The 20,172-nt window shown below is 39.8% G+C and overlaps 1 protein-coding gene across 15 annotated transcripts in view; it reads right to left on the reverse strand.

The window, feature by feature from the left end:
• SYNE1 (spectrin repeat containing nuclear envelope protein 1) overlaps nucleotides 1–20,172 on the reverse strand; it is a 302,834-nt gene that overhangs the window by 88,071 nt on the left and 194,591 nt on the right. For 11 of the 15 annotated variants that reach the window (XM_054197389.1, XM_054197388.1, XM_054197395.1 and 8 more), the window contains 8 exons: nucleotides 19,523–19,666; nucleotides 15,975–16,166; nucleotides 14,786–14,926; nucleotides 9,079–9,267; nucleotides 8,150–8,311; nucleotides 6,657–6,851; nucleotides 2,984–3,157; nucleotides 832–1,023 (listed from right to left, as the gene is read on the reverse strand). In XM_054197389.1, the coding sequence (XP_054053364.1) occupies nucleotides 832–1,023; nucleotides 2,984–3,157; nucleotides 6,657–6,851; nucleotides 8,150–8,311; nucleotides 9,079–9,267; nucleotides 14,786–14,926; nucleotides 15,975–16,166; nucleotides 19,523–19,666 (1,389 nt within the window). The remainder of the gene's footprint in view (nucleotides 1–831; nucleotides 1,024–2,983; nucleotides 3,158–6,656; nucleotides 6,852–8,149; nucleotides 8,312–9,078; nucleotides 9,268–14,785; nucleotides 14,927–15,974; nucleotides 16,167–19,522; nucleotides 19,667–20,172) is intronic. The other 4 variants (XM_054197390.1, XM_054197386.1, XM_054197396.1 and 1 more) reach the window with 4 other exon arrangements.

The raw sequence follows: 20,172 nt of genomic DNA on the forward strand, positions 1-20,172 counted from the left end.
TTAGCACGTCAAGTGACTTTTCAAGCTAACCTCTCAGTAGACTTTAATCTGCATTACAAGCTAGAAATCTTTGAAGCTTATCGTGTTTAATTTGCACAGCAAAGCCCAGAAAAGAAGTAAAAGAAAAGGTGGGGGAGGGAGTCACAGCAGGGCAAGCAAATTCAAAACCAGTCAGTCACATTACATGGTTGGGTTTCTTGTATGCATTCAGTTCTCCACATGCTAGTTTAACCTAAAGAATGACCAAAAACAACTGTTAAAAAAAATTAACTAGTGTCAATAAGCAGGCCAATGCTGCTAGGACCAGAAACCTACAAGACAACTGAGGTTAAATATTTCTTATTTATATAATATTTTGTTTGATGTAATGATGTCACGAAGTATTAGCCATATTTAAAAATGTTTCATTAACTTGATGTTATCTGATCATTGTGTTGTGCACGCTGTATGGAGGAAAGCATGTATTTAGGTTGTTCTTTTGTTGGGGGAGGGATCCTGCCCCAGAGCAGGTGCAATCTAAAGCAACTGGGAACAGGAACAGAGTATATCCAGACCAAGCTAATGATCTGTTTACTTTATTATTGTCATTTCAGTGAAGACAGGTTAGGATAGTTTCACCTTGAAGTGGTGCTGTTAACTTGAAAATGATAAGCTAAAGCTTGCTAGGCAGTTCTTTTCTGTTTTGGAATGTAATTCCATTTACTAACTAAAGACGAATAGCTCAACCTAAATCAGTAAAAAATTTTTACTCCTTTCCTCAGTTGCATAAAACTTCTATGAAACCCCCCAACCTCCTGCCCACTGTGAAGCCAGTTGGGAAGAGCCACTTACCCGAATGTTGATCTGTTTGTCATGGAGCACTCTCTGCAGCTCCAGAAGGCTGCCCTTCAGTGTCCTGAGCTTCACAGCCAGCTGCTCTGCCTCGTCCTTGGTGTGAGCCTTCCCTTCCATAAGCAAGTTCTCGTTGTGCACAGATAACTCTGACAAGGCTACCACTTTCTGCTCTATTTCAACCAGCATGTTCTGCAGCAGCAAAAACAATGAACCAAATTCATACATTTTCCAGTATCTGTCACGCTTTTGGCAAGACGACCTGTGGCCTACCTCACCCGTTGCCAAGCTAAGGGCAAGCCAGATTGTCATTGCTTTGCCTTCCAGGCCCTTTCAGAGTCCTTAGGAATATGCTTGCAAATGTTTGCATTTGCCATTTCTGTTTGCATCCTTTTTCAAAATAGGCAATTAAAAAGTTATTTGGAAAAAAAATAAAGTATTTGTTGTAGAGGAGATGCTCTTTATTTGCATATTAAAGGCTAAGATGCTAGACTGACATCCATAATGACAAGAAACAGAGCACACAGCTAGAGTTACTTCTTTCATGTACATTTAAGTGAAATGCTTCCTACCTCCTCCTGTGTGTTGCTCTGGCTGTGTTGATAAGCTGCTCTTCTCGCTATTTGCTCTTTCTGATTGGCGCATGATGGACTTAAGGATTTCTGTATAATCCTCTTAAGAGAGTCTTAAAGTGACAAATCTCTGGCATGTTTATTCTCAAAAGCTACTTTCCTGACATTCCCTTGACCATTCATGTATTACAGACATAGTGCATATTTTGATCTTCCAAACTCAAAGCTCATACAGTTCTGGCTCAAAAACCTAGCCTGACACCAAATGTTTTTGTTTCCATTGCAACTGTCAAGCATAAACTTACAAATATTGCCCCTGAAGGAATGTGTGCAGGGTAAGATGGACAGAGTCTCTAGAAAGTGGAAAAAAATACAGGACTTTTATATAAAATCTTACTGTATTAAGATTTTAAAAACCAGCAAAAGAAAAGCAGTATTAGCCTTTCCACAAAGTTAACTGTTCTTTTTGATTTTGAGATTCCTACAGGTAACCTGCTCTGGGTGACCCTGCTGTGGCAGGGGGGTTGGACTAGATGACCTCCAGAGGTCCCTTCCAACCCTATGATTCTATGATTCTACTGCTCTGTTTAAGTTCACAGGGTTTATCTATATACAAAAAACAGCTCCCAAGGACGGGTGATGAAAGAACACTTGAGACTGAGCAGACTGAAAATTCCAATAATGAAGCGATATCAGTGGAAATTTAACTAGATGCTTAATTCATTGGATGTACATGAAACTTAACTTCCATTTATCCTAAAATAGTTGAGTTCCTCATTCTTTAATATAAAAAGGGAACTTTTGTCTGTCTGCCTCATGTCTATCTTGTAATTTTAATGATCATACAGTTCTCAACTCTCAATTATAAATGGAAAACTCACACTAATTTGAGAACCTGGATGTTATGACTGATCCAAGCCTTGTTAATAAAAGTATACACAATTAATCCTATTGCAGCAAAATGTCTTTCCTCAGTTGTTTTGGTATTCTGGGTTGATTAATATTAAATTCATAAAAAATAGTAACTACTGATATTTACTTTTGAATGTGGGTAGGGATTACTGCTGAAGAAAACACAACACTGTCCCAGTCAGCACTGCTAGTGGGAGTGTGTTTTTCCTCCTCCTGGAAAAGGAGGAGTAGGAAAGTACACTGCAGGTGTTTTCATATCTATCAAGTAAGCTGTTCAGCGACTCTAGCTTGAGCAAAGCAAAAACAGCAAGTGAAGTGAATACAAGGCCTTTGAAGCAAAACAAAATGCCCTCCAAAAGTTGTAGAGCTTCAAATATTCTTGCACTCAGGATATCTTGTTTTCCTGCTGCTATACTTACATGCGTTTCCTAAAGCACTGTTTGCAATCTTTAACAAGAAATGAAGAACAGGCTATATTTTATTTTATAAATCATTGATGAAACTGAGTGTATATGAGGTGCCAAGGAGCACATAGACTTCTTCCCCACTAATATGCTGGCTCATCCCACTCAATAACAGACTTAACATTAATGCTCCATATTTGTCTTCATTCAGATAAAGCTGTGACCGTCCTATTCATCTAAACATTACAGGACTGATAATTTTACCTGACAGTCTACCAGCTGTGCTTCCATGTCCATAGGTTCCTCAGCTGTGACCAGAGCCGTGTCCAGCGTTGCTCGGGTATTGAGTAACCAGTGGTCAAGCTCATCAGCTTCACAACGGTACCTTTGAAGAGCCTGCTCTTGCCGCTGTTCTTCCAGCTGCTCATTCAGTTTTTCCTAAAGATAAAATTATATTTTACTTTTTAAAAGAAATACGCCACAGCAGTCACTTTTAAAAAATGTTCCCTCTTTCTCTCAACTTCTATATAGTATTTCTAAGCCATAATAAGCCCTTTCTTTCATAAGTTTGAAACCTTTACAAAATGTTATTGCTTTCAATCGATGGGAATGTGTTTCTGGTGACTGTAATTCTGTCTCAGTTCAGTCACTCATTTCTACTTCCTTCAGCAGATCTCTGCTATTACAGCCTTCTAAAGGTGAGGTCTTTTCTGCCTCCTCTTGCTGCTGTCCTTTGGGTTTCCCTCACATTGATTCAGTTTGCTCAACTAGGACATGACTGTTTGCTTAGGGAGAAAGATACATGGGGACACAGAGTTGGGAGTGGGCTGCAGGGAAAGGAGAGCAGCTTTGTCTTTTTTGGCAGCAGCAGGCTGTTAGATAGCCTTATTGTCTCTCAAGAGAGGCAGGAGGGGGTACTTCAAGGACCCAACAGGGTAATGGTGGGCCCTTTGGTGTAGCCACAGTGGGTAACGAGAAGACTGAAGAGCTGTCTACCTTGTCTGGCCTCTCAGAGGATCCCTGTGCCTGTGCTGTGGTGTATGGGAGGACATTAAGCTCCAACGGCTGCTGCAGCAACAGCATTGCAGCAACACAGACTCCCTGGCTCCATCTGTCAGCTGGTCCATCCATGGGATAGACAGGGAGCGATCAGCAAGAGTCACCCTGTCGTAGTCCCTATGAATTTGAAAACTGGCTGAATAGCTGGGCTCAGAGGGTGGTGATCAGTGGCACGAAATTTAGTGGGAGGCCAGTAACAACCTCCAGCAAGTTTACTGATGGCACAAAATGGGAGGAGTGGCTGATACACCAGAGGGCTGTGCTGCCATCCAGATGGACCCTGACAGGCTGAAGAAACAGGCTGACAGGAACCTCATGAAGTTGAGCAAAGGGAATTGCAAAGTCCAGCTGCACCCGGGGAGGCTGGAAAGCAGCTTGACAGAAAAGAACCTGGGAGTCCTGGTGGACACCAAGTTGAACCTGAGCCAGCGATGGGCCCTTGGGGCAGAGAAGGCTAATTGTATCCTTGGCTGCATTAGGGTGAGTTTTGCTAGCGAGTTGAGAGAGGTGATCCTTCCCCTCTGCTTAACACCAGTGAGCCCACACCTGGAGTACTGTGTCCGGTTCTGGGCTCCCCAGTCCAAAAGAGATACAGAGCTCTGGAGAGAGTAGAGGGGATTTAAGGAATAAGAAACAGATAGAATGGGGTGGTCAGAGGACACTTAGATGTATCAGATAATGTGGACCATAAGCACACTGCAAATAGCATGGAACAAGGGGAGAAGATTGTACTGGATCTGGATGGGATGGAGTTAACTTCGTAACAGCCTGTACAGTGCTGTGCTTTGGAACTGTGGCTAAAACACAAAACATTGTGTTGATAACAGCAATGTTTTGGCTACTGCTGAACAGTGCCTGCACAGCATTAAGGCTTTCTTTCCAACCGGCCCTCACAAAGGCTGAGGATGGGCAAAATTTTGGGAGAGGACATAGCCAGGACAGCTGACTTGAACTGACCAAAGAGATATTCTATGCCATATGAGATCATGCTCAGCAACAAAAGGTTAGGGAAATGGGGTGGGGGGCGGGCGTTTGTGGTTATGGCATTTGCCTTCCCAAGCAGCTGTTACACGTGCTCAGACCCTGCTTTCCAGGAAAGCGGCTAAACATCTGCCTGCTGATGGGGAAGTAGTGAATAAGTTCCTTGTTTTCCTTAGCTTGCACACACAGCTTTTCCTTACCCTATTTAGCTGTCATTATCCTGATCCATGAGGCTTTTTGCCTGCCTTCTATTTTTCCCCACCTTCTATTTTTTCCCCATCCCATGGGAGAGGGGAGTGAGGGTGGGTGTTTTCCTGCTGGTCAGGGTCAACCTACCACTCTTCTGTAAGGAAATTCAGACCTGTATGTGCAGGACAAACCCCTCACACAAGGCAGCGTTTGCACAGCTTTTCTGAATGCTTAATTTTAATGGGAAAATTAATAATTGCATTAGAATAAAAAGTAATGATAGTTTTTAAGTGTCTCAAATAACCCAGAGCCGAACTGTTCTCAGGCTCCAGTTATTTAAATTAGGTCCACAGAAAGAATAATATTACCAATCCACACCCGCAACAGCAAAATATTTTCATTACCTGTTCTATCTGCATTTCTACACTTACATCCCTGCAGTGTTCTGGCAGATTTTATCTGTGAAATCAGAGCTATAAAGTGCACAGGTTAAATTACTGAATATTTTCTGCATACCATACATATTTCTTACCCAGGATTACTGGGAGATACTTGTGCTATTGTATCTAAGTAACTGTGGGAATCCTCACCATAGTTAAGATTTGTATATTTGACTCATGCTTTATCTTGAAATTATTAGTTATCACCTCCTCCTAAGTACTATCAAGAAGTTTGTAAGATCCTGTATGGGGTGCAAGCTATAAACAGTAAGATCCCTATTCTACTTCCAGCTCTTTATTTTTACATAAAAGCCATCTTTCTTCAGAGAAGTAAAACTTAGAGCAATTTTTTAAGAATAACAAAGATATTTTCTAAGGATCTGTTCACTGTCTCAGGTGACTGCACAGAACGAATGCAGTTGATGCACCCTGGGATCCCACTGTAACCCAGGTAGATACACAGAGCCAGTTCTCAGTCTCTCAGAATCAATTGATGCTAGAAATTATGAAGGCAGAAGTTGCTGTGTTTATGAATTCACTGCTGCAGTTCTTAGTAGCACAGTAGTAAAGCTGCCCTGCAATGTTCAAACTAGCCAAACTGTAGCCAGCTTTAGCATGACTGCATTTTCTCATCTGTATACTGTACACAGCAACATTCCTATGTGTAGAGGACTTTTTTAACATCACCTTAGTATGAAAGGGTTTTTGGTAAAGCTGGTAGACAAAGAAATAAAGGGGCGCATCTTCCATGATAAAAGTTTGCATGCAAGTCACTGGGAAGATGAGCGTAGACAACAATGCAACGGTTTGGAAGAGGTATTATTTCTTTCCCCCTTCTTTTGTCTCTCAGGTTGGACAGGTGATTGCTCAAAAGTTTACTGTAGGTACGTGACTTTTATACCTGCACTTCATTACTTCTCCTGTGGAGGACAAGGAATACCAAGGGAACCTATTGAGAAAATGTCAATGTGGATATTAAAAAAACCAAAACAATAAACAACTATATAAAATATGACTTGTGTAGTGTGTTTCCAAGTTCCTTCTGGTTACTTATCACCTAGGATTAAGATGAGGGGCTCACTAAAAAAGAGCAATAATTTATTAGTGAAAGGAATTGTGAGAAATGAGCAGAATTGAAAATTACTTTTTTAATTATCAGCCTTCAATGGTGACTAAGTGCTTCAGTGAAAGTACAGGTCTGCCAAAAGTGGCTTTGAAAATCTGGAACGTGATCCAAAAGATCCACTACTAGAGGTTTTTTCTCATACCTCTAATAGCTGTCTTTTTCCTGATGCCTTCATTCGAATTGTGGCCATCCGTTCTGCCAAGACCATGAGAGTGGACTGCAATGCCAGCTGATCAGCAGCTTCTGCATCCAGTGGTTCTGAAACCAGCTCCTGGGCTAATGAGGTCTGAAGATCAGTGATTTCTTCTTGTAACATTAAAATCTCATCCATCAAAGCCTATTTAGAAATGAGAGCAGAGAAAGTATTTGTGACACATTTATCTGCGAGAAGAAAGTATCTCAGGAGGCATAGGCTTAATATAAAGTTCAAGATGACTGTCCCAAGGGAGCATGAGTAACTCAGAGTAGTGCAATACATCACTGTAGGTTTGGTAGAGCCAGAATTCAGGAGGACTGACTCCTGCTTTTAGATGCTTAAGCTAGGATCATGCATCTAATAACTGAAATACAGATTTAGTTACTTATCTTTCATTTCAAACATATCACAAGAAGGAATTCTTTTGGAAATATTATACATACAGATTTATTCTTCCAACAAATTTTCTGGAGGGCATTCTAGTAGAAACAGTGAAAATAATGAATAAGTAAATGAGTGTGTGTTAGTGAGAGAGAAATAGGGGCATGAATCAGCTGCCAGCCTGAAACTTTCTAACTGGACAAAGAACATCCAGCAATATATGTAAACATCCAAAGATTAACTCCACAATATAAAAGAAGTTCCTATTATCATTCTTATCCTATAAATCAGTTTCCAATATACCTTCAAAAAGATGCTGCATTACCAATACCTTAGAGCAGATACTTCACTTTCATGTCTGATAGTATACACACAGTGGATGCACAGGACACCACACAGTGCTACAAAAGCCAAATGTTATCCTTTTCAGGTCATGGAGTTCCTACTGAAATGACAACTGGACCCACCCTATAGTTTCAAGCTATCAGTTAAGAGGCTTAGATGATTACAAATTGCACATATGTCAGATTGGTTACTTGATAAGGTATTCTCTTATTATTCAGAGCATCATTTCTCAGGACTTCCCTTGGGAGAGAATTTTTTGTGTGCTTTGGTTTGTTGGCTCTGTTTAACAAGGCAAAGATTGTATTTAGATCAATTTACAATGCATCAGTATTGGTTATGATCTTAGTAAATTTGGGAACGTTATAAATAGTCTGATATATGCTAGTAGCACTGATGATGAAGAATATTATGTGCAGGTGTCACTGAACACACTTTTGACAAAATATTTTGCTGAAAATTTTGATTGGACAAACTCTTAAAATCTATTCTACTTTTTAAAAAGGCTCCTTGCTAAAAGAATCCCCATTACACCATCTTTAGAACAGCAGAAAGTCCAGAAAGGCAAGACACATAGTTAACAGAGAAGGTTTATATAACTAATGCATGTTTTTGAGGCATCCAGCCATGAAGAATGGCACTATCTAAAAAAAAGAGAACTAAAGATACACAGGTAATACATGCTCTCCCTCTATTTCTCACATCTAAGATTTTACCTGATGTTCAGCCATCTGGCTCTCCGGGCTTTTGGCTGGTTCCAGACTCTCATTTAGTTTGACCTCAATGGTCTCCATTTTTGTGGATATAGACTGGAGTGTGTCTTGATATTTCTGTTGACGCTCAAGAGCTTCATAGAGGGTGCGCTGCTTTTCACTGATCTGAAGAGGATGGAAGGTATAGATTCTGACCTCTGATACAGGACTTGCTCTTTCTTCTGCTTCAAACTTTCCTAAGCTTATGAGACTAAAACCAAAAACTTGCAACAAGTCTTCAAAAGTATAAATGATAAAGCAAAACGTCCATATTAAAAATATTTATCTGTTTAAACATCATAAGTCAAATCCTAGGTTCTGTAACTGAAAAAATTGGACTGTAATCACCAGGGACAACCTAGGCACGTTCTCATGCCTTATTTTAGATTTAATGCACTCAAACATGTATGTGCACAATTTGCTAGACATATAGTTCTTAATATCCCGTACTAGCTACTATGCCTCTGCAAAGAATTAAGATTTATAGCACGTGATCAAAACTTTGACCATCTTCATACATCACTGAATGATTATGCTGCACTACTATGTAGAAATGTGTTGACTCAATATTTGGAGAAACGGGATTTTTGTGCCTTTTTTGCCAACTCATCCAGCATGAGTAGATTTCCCTGTGAGGTTATGGAATATAGTCTGACAATAGCCAGTATTTCTGGAGGCAACTATCAGCCTTAATGACTTTTATTTTTTCTTACTGGAAGTCCATCCTTTTCAAACAAAGAACAAAGCCAGCATAATATAATATCATAACTAACAATTCTTGTTACGACCTGATAAACAAGAATTGCAGCAAAGAATATTAGCTGAGCTAGTTCTTTGCATTTTATTCCCTACAAGCTAGCTGATTATTCTGAACCTTCCAGATGAAGACTTACCACATTTTTCAGTGTTTCCCAAGAACGTTGCAAATCATCCAATTTGGCACTAGCAGCTGATTCTAAGCCTGGTTCATAAAACTCCTGGGTGGCTGAAGTGCTGGGTTGAATTTTAGCAGCTTCTGTCTGCAGCTGTTCAGCAGATAAGGCCAACTGTTCAGCAGATAAGGCTTGGTAATAAGCAATGTCCTACAAGCACGAAGCACAGTATTGCACTTTCAAAATGCAAGGTACTGCATAAGAATATCCCCCTGCATACTGTCCCATTGCATATGTCTGTTAAAATAAACTCCACAAAGCCCAAACCACCAGGCAACCTCTGAGCAACAGGTAAAAAATACTAAATAGTAACACACTGAGTACGGTTTGGAGTTTCACTACGGTGAAGACTGTGGATGCATTTTCCTCACATTCATATTAGCTAGGAGGCAACTGTGGACAGACATGGAAAGATTGGGAGGGGAGTGCTACAAGTGGAAGTGTTGTTCTAGCATCATCACAGCTACACATGGGGAAAACCCATCACAACAGGCAGTGGTTTATGTCACTGAAGGTGGCAAAGAATATCACCCTAATGAACACTAGCACAGAGAAGGCAATAGAATAACCAAAAAGGAATATGCTGAAGAACTAGTCGGTGATGTAAGAAAGAGTATAAAGCACTAGCTTATAGTAAGCCTTCAAACAAACAGGTACTCTCAACTAACGTATGAAAGATAGTGGGAAAAGGGACCGAAAGTGCTAAGGAAAGTGGGCAAATGTTCAAATTACCATTGGAAATTCAGGGTGGAACAGTTTCTCATTAGAGCTTCCATACTTAGTGTATGGGGATTTCTTCAGCTATTGCAGGTGGCAATTAAAAAGATCTACAGAAAAAGTAAAATAAAGGAAACATCCACTGTATCTATATTTAAGTCCAGAAAGCAGACTTGAGGACAAGGGTTATTTAAAACAGAAACCACGTATGACAGTTATCACCACATCTATCTGTAAGGTGAAAAATGTTGCAACCTTTTTTCTCATTTGGTAGCCCCACTTAGTGAACTATGCTGCAGACCATGTGACACAGCCGCTGTTGTACAGTTTCCTCAATCACTTTGAATTTATAAATGCCCCTGGTGAAAACTGTAAGACACAGTTTTGCTGCCAGTGAAATCAGTAAGTGATGTTCCACTGATTTCTGTTAGATTGGACCAAACCTTCTTTCAGACAGTTATCACAATATTTGCATAAAAAGTTGCTCAAAATCTACTGAAAAGTGTACTTGAAAAATCCTCCTCCAATGACTGCAAATTTCTCAAATTACTTCTTTCCTGACTCTGTATGATGGGGAGGAAAATTCAGCATGTCAAGACATGGGACTGAGAGAAAACAAGTGCCTTTCACTTGAGAGCTTACAGAGCTGTGTCTACCAGATAGACCACAGACCATTTGCTGTACTGCAAATGTAAGAGTCTAAATATGTATAAATACCTGAAGGGAGGGTGCAAAGGAGACAGAGCCAGGCTCTTTTCAGTGGTGCCCAGCGACAGGAGAAGGGGCAATGAGCACAAACTTAAACACAGGAGGTTCCCTCTGAACATCAGGAAACACTTTTTTACTGTGAGGGTAACTGAGCATTGGCCCAAGTTGCCCAGGGAGGTTGCGGAGTCTCCATCCGTGGAGATACTCTAAAGCCACCTCGATATAGTCCCAGACAACTTGCTGTACGTGGCCCAACTTGAGGAAGGGGGTTGGACGAGATGACCTTCCAGAGGTCCCTTCCAACCTCAACCATTCCCTGATTCTGCATTGGTGTATAAAAGACAGGTACTAAACAAGACTAATTCTGAAGTACAAAAACTCAGAGTATAATTAGGATCCTAATTTGGAACAGAATCTTTATTTCCCAATGTCATTTCAATATGTTATCTAATACCATATGTGATCAAAACTAAACAAGCTCTGGAAGAGCAAAGAAACCAGGTCACTCACCAGGCACAGTCACCTCTCAGGCTCTCTTTCTAACTAAACCCACCTGTCCCTGAAAACACCCCATCACCCAGCAGCTGCACAGATATGGTTCTCCAGTCCTTCCCCCAAGAAATAAGAGACTTAGAGGTTATCTGCTTCATGTATGGACATTTTAACAATCACAGAATCACAGACTGATAGGGGTTGGAAGGGACCTCTGGAGACCATCTAGTCCAACCCCCTTGTCAGAGCAGGGTCACCTAGAGCAGGTTGCACAGGAACACGTCCAGGCGGGTTTTGAATGTCTCCAGAGATGGAGACTCCACCACCTCTCTGGGCAGCCCGTTCAAGTGCTATTCACAGATCACCACCAATATTTTTAAAGGGAGGTAGCATTGAAGAGTGTGTTTTACAGAGAGCTTGATCACGTATTTTTACTGAGGATGCCTGAAAAAGACATCCTCCAGAGAAATAGAACACCGAAGAACGGACAGCACATCAAACCGTCCAAAAGTGTCAGATGAGGCAATAATTGAGCAACTTGAAAAATGTAACAATGAAAATGTTTAAGATGTCCAAGAGCCAATAGGGAATATGTAACAGCTTAGCGCAGCATTCAGTAGTGCAGTTTCAGAATTTTTTACTCTGACCATGAGTGATCTTTCTGAGTCACAGTGAAAAATTGCACCAGTGCGGACAACTTCTCATTTTACCTTGTCTGCAGCTACTCTCCAGCCCTCAGCTAGTCCTCTCTCAAGGCCAAGAGAAAACCTGTGCTTCTGAGACTTCTTAATCATCATTTCCAGAATAAAGCCTTTGCTTTTAAAAGAGGGGAAAGCAATCTCTTTCCTCATCTTTCCAACTAATTTTTGGAGTAAACAACATGGCAGTTTCTTTTTGGTAGGGCTTTAATGCTGATAGCATGAATCCAGATGTTCTTACACATAACAGATTTTGTTCCCCTCCATAAAGGCCCTAACATCTCATGCCCTCTTTTACAAAAATTAGCCAATGAAAAGTACTCAAGCTTTGCTGTTAGGATGTAGGGGCAAAGGGTGTGTTTAGATTTCACAAGATATTTAACAAAGGCTGTTGTGCCCTCAATGAGTTTTCATAAGGAAGGAGAAAGAGTGATCAAGTAGGCTGTGAACAAGGAGATAGAAAGACATTTAACAGTGACCCAGTGCTGAAGACTTGAATCACAGGATCAGCTGTGACCTCCAAGGCTTTGTGTCAACACCTGAGCTTTTTCAATTCAATTGCTCTGCATGATGTATCTGGAAAAGAAGTTTTAAAAGAATGTGCAAAATTTTAATCAACTATATCTTTGGGTAAGCATGAGAAGTTTTAGCCCCAAAGGATTCTCATTCAGTACTGCAGCACAGATGAAGTGCCTAATTTTGCTATACATCAAAATAAACTGCTGTAAAGTACTGTTATCTATTGCTGAAATATTATACACTGTGAAATCCCTCAGCCTTTTAAAAGTTAATATTTTTATAGTTGCTCCCTCTTCCCCTCCCAGTTGTTTTTTAGAGAGTTTCAGTACAAAACAAACGACCTGGGCAACTGTTAACTTATAACAGTGCCAGATCTGTCACTTTCTTGTATTTATAGTGCCAGTTTAATCTATTTCAATACATAGAACCAATATTTCCACTAATACTCACTCGGCATTTGTTTTATATTTTCATTACTTGTTAGCAATGTAAAAATAGCGCACAGATAGTTCAGACTAGCCACTTTTCACCATTAAGAGATGCTAGGAAACCCTAATGAAAGATCGCACATAGATTATTAGGGATGAATTTAAAAACAGTCTTAACACCCAAACTTCCCTCCCAAGAACACCCCACTTCATGAGAGTTTTTAATTTTCTGTCCAAAGACTGGATTAATGTAATCCGTTGCTTTCTAGAGTTCCTGTTCGCATGTTTCTCTGGTACTTTGCAGGTGATCTTCCTGTGAGAAATTATTTCTCTTAACACTGGCTACTTTTTAAAACAAAACACTTCTAAATTAGTTTTGCTGAGTCTTTTACTGAATGCAAAATATTTTTAACTTACATTTAAGATCCTAATTCACTATTATATAGATTATTTTTTTTAACCAACCTTCTCTCATGAAGTCTCCCTGGGCATTCATCATGATCAGCACTGGCAGTTTCATAGCTTCTTTAGTTTTAATCTCATGTGAGCGTGAACCTAAGCATTTTGTAAGTAAACCACTGCATTTTGAATGTACTTCCGCTTGCTGTTTAGTACGTGCAGTTCATTTCAACATTAACCACACTGAAGAAACCTTAGTCCGTCACGTTTTCAGATTATTATAACACCAGCAGTTTATTTCTCTCAAAGACCTTCTGCTAAATGAAAGACAATCTTTCTTCAATTTTGCCCTGTAAAACACAGGTTCTAAAACTTGTAGTTTGGTGTCAGCTCATGGGGCAACAGCATTTCACTGGATTTTCCTCATTATTTGAGTTATTGGAGCTCTCAATCTGTTTTTTTCACTTTTAGAGCAATGTGATAAACTGACACTGAATTTGTTTATTAGAAAGCAAGCTGCTGCTCTTGCTCCTTTAACTCTTTCACTGATTAACACTGTCATAAGATTTTTGTGTTGAAATACGTAGTTACCTTGTAAGCAAACTTTACAGGGAAATTTTTGCTTCTCTGAAATGACAGAACACTAGAAAAATCCTTCTCACTCATTATATAACTTTTTAATCATGAAGGTAACTTTGTAACTTTATTATCATGAAGATTTTCTCACCATTCTGACTATCTTATCTTAATATTCTTTCTTATGTCAGTTCATGAAAACAAATAATTTATATTTAACAACTTCATCTTTGAAATGAGTGGAAGGAATTAGTAGGCAACTTGCTCAAACTTCTCGATTTCTACTCAGCAATGCAATGCAACACCATGCTACCCTTTACGTCTGTAGTGGTCAATTTTGGAAGCAGCCACAAGTGGTTTTTGCTTAACCACGAAACCTGCAACGTGATGAATGCAGTGAGGTAGTGACTGCTCCTAAGGCTTGTTTCTACGCTTTATGCGTCTTCATGTGTGTGATGCTCAATGAGCTAGTTCATTGCTCACATTTTAATCAATGCTGATGTACACTTGTTGCTATTAGAGGTGCCAGAGTCCTCAGTTTTATTTTAAAATCTAACTTCAGCAATTTCACTGATCTGCCTCATTAGCACTTAAAATAGACTGTCAGTTAAAGTATGGAACTGCGGAATGAACAATACATGAAAAAAATACATGAAAGTTAATACTTGAAATGGTTTGAAGTGGAAGTTAACAGCCTGTGGCTTCAATGCTACAATGCCAATGGTATCATAAGACAGACATATAAGGACATGATGCAATGTTTTATTATGGCAGTACGAAGTTGCATTTTTTCTCAGGATGCAAGATTCCATTGAGTACTACTGTGAAAATAAGGTTAGGTTATAAATAGAAAATAGTAGTGACATGGAAGAGCTTTGTAACTGTCACTTAAAATTTATTTTTAAAAATAGTGAATAGCTGTAACACCAAATTTATACATTTTAAACTCAGAAGTCAACATTTGTATTCATTTTGGACTAGAACCTGAAGGTTCAGTTAGGTCAGAGGGTAAGCCTCAGATCCTTGGAGCTCTAGGTAAATATTATCTCGGAGGATTAAATAAACCACCTGTTGAATGGAACCCTACATGCCTCTGAGATAAAAGCTGAATGAATGCCAAGAGGGAGGTACCTGGTTAACAGAAGCATCTGTATTAGCCACAGGTGAGGGAGAGCGACAGGCAGGTGGAGAAGAAATCTCACTGTTGGTTCCCTCCTCCCCAGACTCCTCAGTGACAGGGGAGAGCAGCGTGTGACAGCGACCAGCAGTCATCTGCCACAGGAGAAGCAACCCCAGAGCACAGGAAAAAAAATCGGTTACCTCAACTCTGGTTTGACTTAGATTTAGATCCAAACAAGAAAAACAACACATGGCCAGACTACTGTGACATTATTTAGTCATACTTAACACTTTCACATTTAACAGCTTAAAAATCTGGTTCAATTAATAGTCTCATTTACTTGTCATACTTCAGTATGAACATGCTCTCCTGTCCCCTAATGAATTTAAAAGAAAATGTATAGCAAGCAACTCAATAATAACAAATCAGGGTTCGCCTAAATGCCTTCTAATACAATCAGTGCTGCATATGGAAGAGCTATAGAAAATTACGGTGTTGGCCTCAGTATCCAGGCCTGGTTAGAACAACAAGGAATAGACTTGAAAACTAAACTACAACCCAGTAGCAACATATTTTTCTTCCTTTCCCAATGCTGTTATACAGTGATAAATCCTGAAATCCGCACTCTATTTCCACGCAGCCAAAAATCCCAATAGCATCAACAGTATGTTTATAATGAGACCCAATTAGAAACAAACAAAACCAGAGTAATTCAAATATGAGGCCTCTAGCAGGACTTAGTCAGCTTTCACTTCCAACACACTCATCTGAGAATGTAGGAGCATACCGTCAATTATCACATCAACATTTACGACATATTTAAAAGTATGGTGTGTAAAACCTATACACTGCAACATGTTATGAAATAATATTTATTCTAGTTTTATCCTGCAATCCAGTAGTTTCTTAGCATTTGCTCTTACGCGCTGACAGGTACAAAAAAGCACTATATTTGCATCTTATTACAGACTTTCCACTGGTATTTGTCTGTTAAATAACTTCATCCTTTATCAACAAGTCTTGGAAACCCATATAAAGCAAAATATAGTAAGGGGAAGCTGCAGCTTGTTTGGTTTGCCACACTCCAGCCATTTCAAAAGCAAAATGTAGATGTGAGCTGTGGCAATTTGCTACGCAGGAGTGTTGCAACGATGCAAAAGCAAGCAGCTCAAACAGTACCCGGACCAATACATTCCTTACCATAACCACCGAGGGATGAGCAGGGTGTGCTGGAAGGTCTGAATCCAGTTCCTCCATTCCTTCTGAGAGCCCCTCCACTTCTGTCACTGTCAGCAGCATGGTGGCATGTTTTGCTTTCATCGTCAGCATCTTGCACTTCGAATTCAAAGAAGCGATTTGCTCCTGGTATCCCTTGATCTTCTGAGCCAGCTCCTGAGGAAACATATTTTTTTTTTTTTTCCCGTAATGCAGAGGCAACCAATAAAGGCCACGGGACCTGCAGCTTTTCGGCTTCCGTGGCAAAGGCAAGCTCTCCCCGCTCCGAGCCCAGCCAATAACATGACAGGGCTGCCTCTCAGCAGCCCCGCATGAGCCGCCGCGCCAGCTGACGAGCAGGATGTTGACAGTGGAGGGAACGAGTCAGGCTGCGTCTGGCTGCACAGCTAAACCGCAGAGCGCAGAGCTTTGAAGCGAAAGCCGAAAAGTGCCGCGGAAGGCTCTGCATGCACGATAACTGCAGAAGGGAGGGAGGAACCCCTCGCGCTTGCGTCCAGCCTGAACCTGACACAAAGTCTATAAGCTTCAGGCTGCAGCAAAGGGGAACGTCTCTCCTTCTTCCTGTCCTATTTTTTCCTCCTCTGTTCTATTTCCATTTATTCAAGGAAGATGAAGTTCCTCCGCATAGTGCATGCCATGGAAATGAGGTCATGTGGTAACCACAACTGCAAAAAATGCCCCATTCAGCTCTCACCAGAAAGAGTGAATTGTTTAGACAATAACTCACGGGGTCTAACAAGATCAAATGTGATATGAAAAATCAGTCCCATAATAAGATGAAATGCAGACTGGATCACTTTTTGCCAGTGTTTGGATAAGCTCTATTTTAATCTTGTATTGGGTTTGTGTAAATCTTCAGAATTAAAAGCTGAGCTGCAACACAGTACTAACCTTTGCCTAAAAAGAGCTGAGGAATCTGGCCTAAAGCAGAGTATATTTTAAAATATTGGTTTTTATGGCTATGAAATGGTCTATCTGCATGGCCAAACATCATTATAAGTTTAAGTTTAGTCAGAGAGGCAAGATGGAAATGAATAGCCTTAGAAACTAACTTGTCTTTCAGTGTCCAGTTTCAAAAATTTCAATTAATAGACTTAAAATAAAAAATGGTGTAAAATTTTCACATTTCTGCCAAAGCTATTGTTCCTGTCTCCCTAGAGGCTCAGTAACATGGTAGAATTTTCATCTATATAGTGAAAACATTTGTGTAAGCTTGTCTGCTAAATCAGTGGTTATTCATTCAAATATATATTTCTGCTTTATTTTTATATCTGCTTTTATTTCTTCAAAAAACACAAGTTTTCACAGAAAAATAGCAACAGAAGTTGCAAGGTCTAGTAGGTATAATAGTTAAATAATTACAATATCTTTTAAAAAGTAAATAAGATTACCGCTCCATGCTGGTAAAATTAAAAGATTTTTTTGTTTGTAGAGCATTTTCAGGGAACCACTTCCTCAAAATCAGAACTGTCATAGTGAGAAACACAGAGTTAGAAACGGAAGCAGCATAAAGATTGAGGATGACGCTTTACTGACTGGGTTTCAATGGTACCTGGTCACTCTCTGTCACGTTAGCAACAAAAGGCTTACCTTGGACACTAGGCAAAGTCTTGAGTATAAAACATCAACTAGATCAATCGAAAACCAAACTGCAATCAGATCAAGCAATAGCAGCCGGAATCGTTATCTGCTCTGCTTGGCAAGTACCAGACATTCACTAACGATCAATGAATGACATCTCTGGGGCTGTGTGGGAAATTACTGTCATTCAACATACTCACTAAACTCCATCAATATTACTGAGATGCAATAACATTTATGGCATTAATGTCCAATGTCCTGAGTATCTAACATAGCCCTCTCCCCTGAAAACAAAGAAAAGGAAAATGAGGCAAAAAAGTGATTGTGAAAAAAATAAAACAACTTATAATAGCAATGTCCTATGAGATACTATTACCCATCAAAGTAATTCACAAGTGTGGAGATACTTGCCCACATTCTTATCTGTAAGTCTGAAGAAACATGGTTCAGTAAACATAGTTTTAGAGTGTAACTAGTTACATACATACGTAGCAATACAAGCTTCCTACAAATCAGGGTGTACTTTCCTTCTATTTTCTTCCTCATATTTTAAGTCTAAATATAGCTACTACAAATGTCCCTTTAAGGTCTTGTTCATGCAGGCTTCAACAGGGAATCTGGTAACTGATGTTTTCTTAAATTAATAACATACGTAACAAGCATCTTGACAGACTTGCCTTTTGAAGTAGTAAATAATATAGGGTTCAATATATCCCCTTTATGCTATGCTTTTCCACAGGTATTTAGCAGAAAAAGTATGAGCCAAAAACATACACCTCTCAGCCTTTCAAAACTCCTTACCCCTAAACATGGAAAGCTCATGGTATGAAACCTGTACACTCTGGTTGATCCCAACATGTGCAATAGCGTAAAGCTGCTGTCTTCCTACAGATGTTTGGAAGGACTCCTAGGTACCGAACTTGTTCAAAAGCAGATGAAACCGCAAGCTGCCCCATTTTTAATTCCTTCCTCCAGCAATATTACCCTGTATTGCTGAAGTCACTCCTGCATTTGCTGTTCCAGAACATTTGAATAAGGTATAGTAGCATTTTTAATTCGATACTAAAAGGCCAGAATTGCTTGTTTAAGCAAACTGCTCTGCATTTATAATAAGCAACTTTTGTAATAGCTGTACAGAAAATGAGCAATGCATATAACATTAAGTTATATTACATAATAGCACAGGCAGCTATTAATTCAGAGGTAAAGAAATGGTGCCATCTGGTGCCAAAAGTGACACACAGACTTCAGTAGTGCATCTTCTATCCCAAGAAATACACAACAGACAGAAGGGAAAAGAGGCTCAGGAGCTCCCATGCTAGTAAAGCGAGAAGGCTGCACGGAGACTATATGGAGTCATTTGAGGGCTGAAGACCAATAAGTTTGAGGTCAAGGCCTGTGTAACTCCACAGGACAAAACTCTTCCCAACAATGACTTTAAAAGGAGCCTTTGGACTGAACATCGCAGAGTTTTCCTCCAAATCTACTGTGGTTTTCATGTGATTCAAGTCCCTTGGTGTTCTTTTACAGAATGTTACTGGGATGGAAATGAGTAAGAAGTTTAGGACATATATATGTATATATATATAAGGATCACTGAACCAGCAGTGATCACCTGACTAACTGCTCAGCATTGAATTCTGGGACACTCCTCAGAAAAGTACCTATGTTAACTGTCCCTTAATTATGCAATGCTTCTGCTTGTCACAATGTTTCCTGGAGATTAGGACACATCTAACTAAATAAACAAGCGATATTCCACACTGTACCAATAGCATGAGTTTCCTATCTGGTATTAAGTCGTATTTCCTCAACTAGCCTTAAGCAAGTCTGACAAGCTACTCAGCTAATTTATGACTATTGCTTATGAAAAGTTTTTTGGGTCAGTGAGATGCCACTGAGCCCATGTTATTGCCTTTTTGCTCTCCTACCTCATGACGTGAAATCTGGACCTGGAGCTCCTGGATGTTGCCAGTTGCAATCGGTTTGTCTTGGATCTCACGATGGGCGCTCTCTATCATTTGCTGTAAATGTTTCATTTCTTGCTCATATTGCTCATACTGAACCACTGCTTCCTAGAGAAGGGGGGGAAAAATAATAAAAAGTCGAGTGTCTCCATGAAAACAAATATTTACTTAGTCCAGGCACGACTGATCTCCCTTCTGAAGTGGAGCAAACTTACATCTATTTGGCACTCACATCTGGATAAGCAAAGTAGGAACATAGTCAGGAAAAAGTCCATTCTGAAATACTGTGAACTGCAATGAATTCAATGGCTTCATTTTTTTAACTATTTCCAAAAAAACAGTTCACATAATACGATGTTTTCAATAGCCAATATAAGGAGCTACAACTTCTGCTTCCAACAAGTATCTGCACCAAACATATCCACCAAGAGACAGCATTTCCTAGTCTCATGGTTTTACCATAAAGCATTTTCATCTGCTTTTTAACTTCAAGTCTCCACTTGTGAAGTGGAAAGACTATATGAGAAAGTTAGATTTTACAGGAAATACAACTGGGAGAGGATTATAAAGATTGATTCAGGCCATTATCCTACCAGTGTGGTATCAGGACTTTC

This window comes from Rissa tridactyla, chromosome 3 (assembly GCF_028500815.1).
Source record: "Rissa tridactyla isolate bRisTri1 chromosome 3, bRisTri1.patW.cur.20221130, whole genome shotgun sequence".
Classification (NCBI taxonomy): domain Eukaryota; kingdom Metazoa; phylum Chordata; class Aves; order Charadriiformes; family Laridae; genus Rissa; species Rissa tridactyla.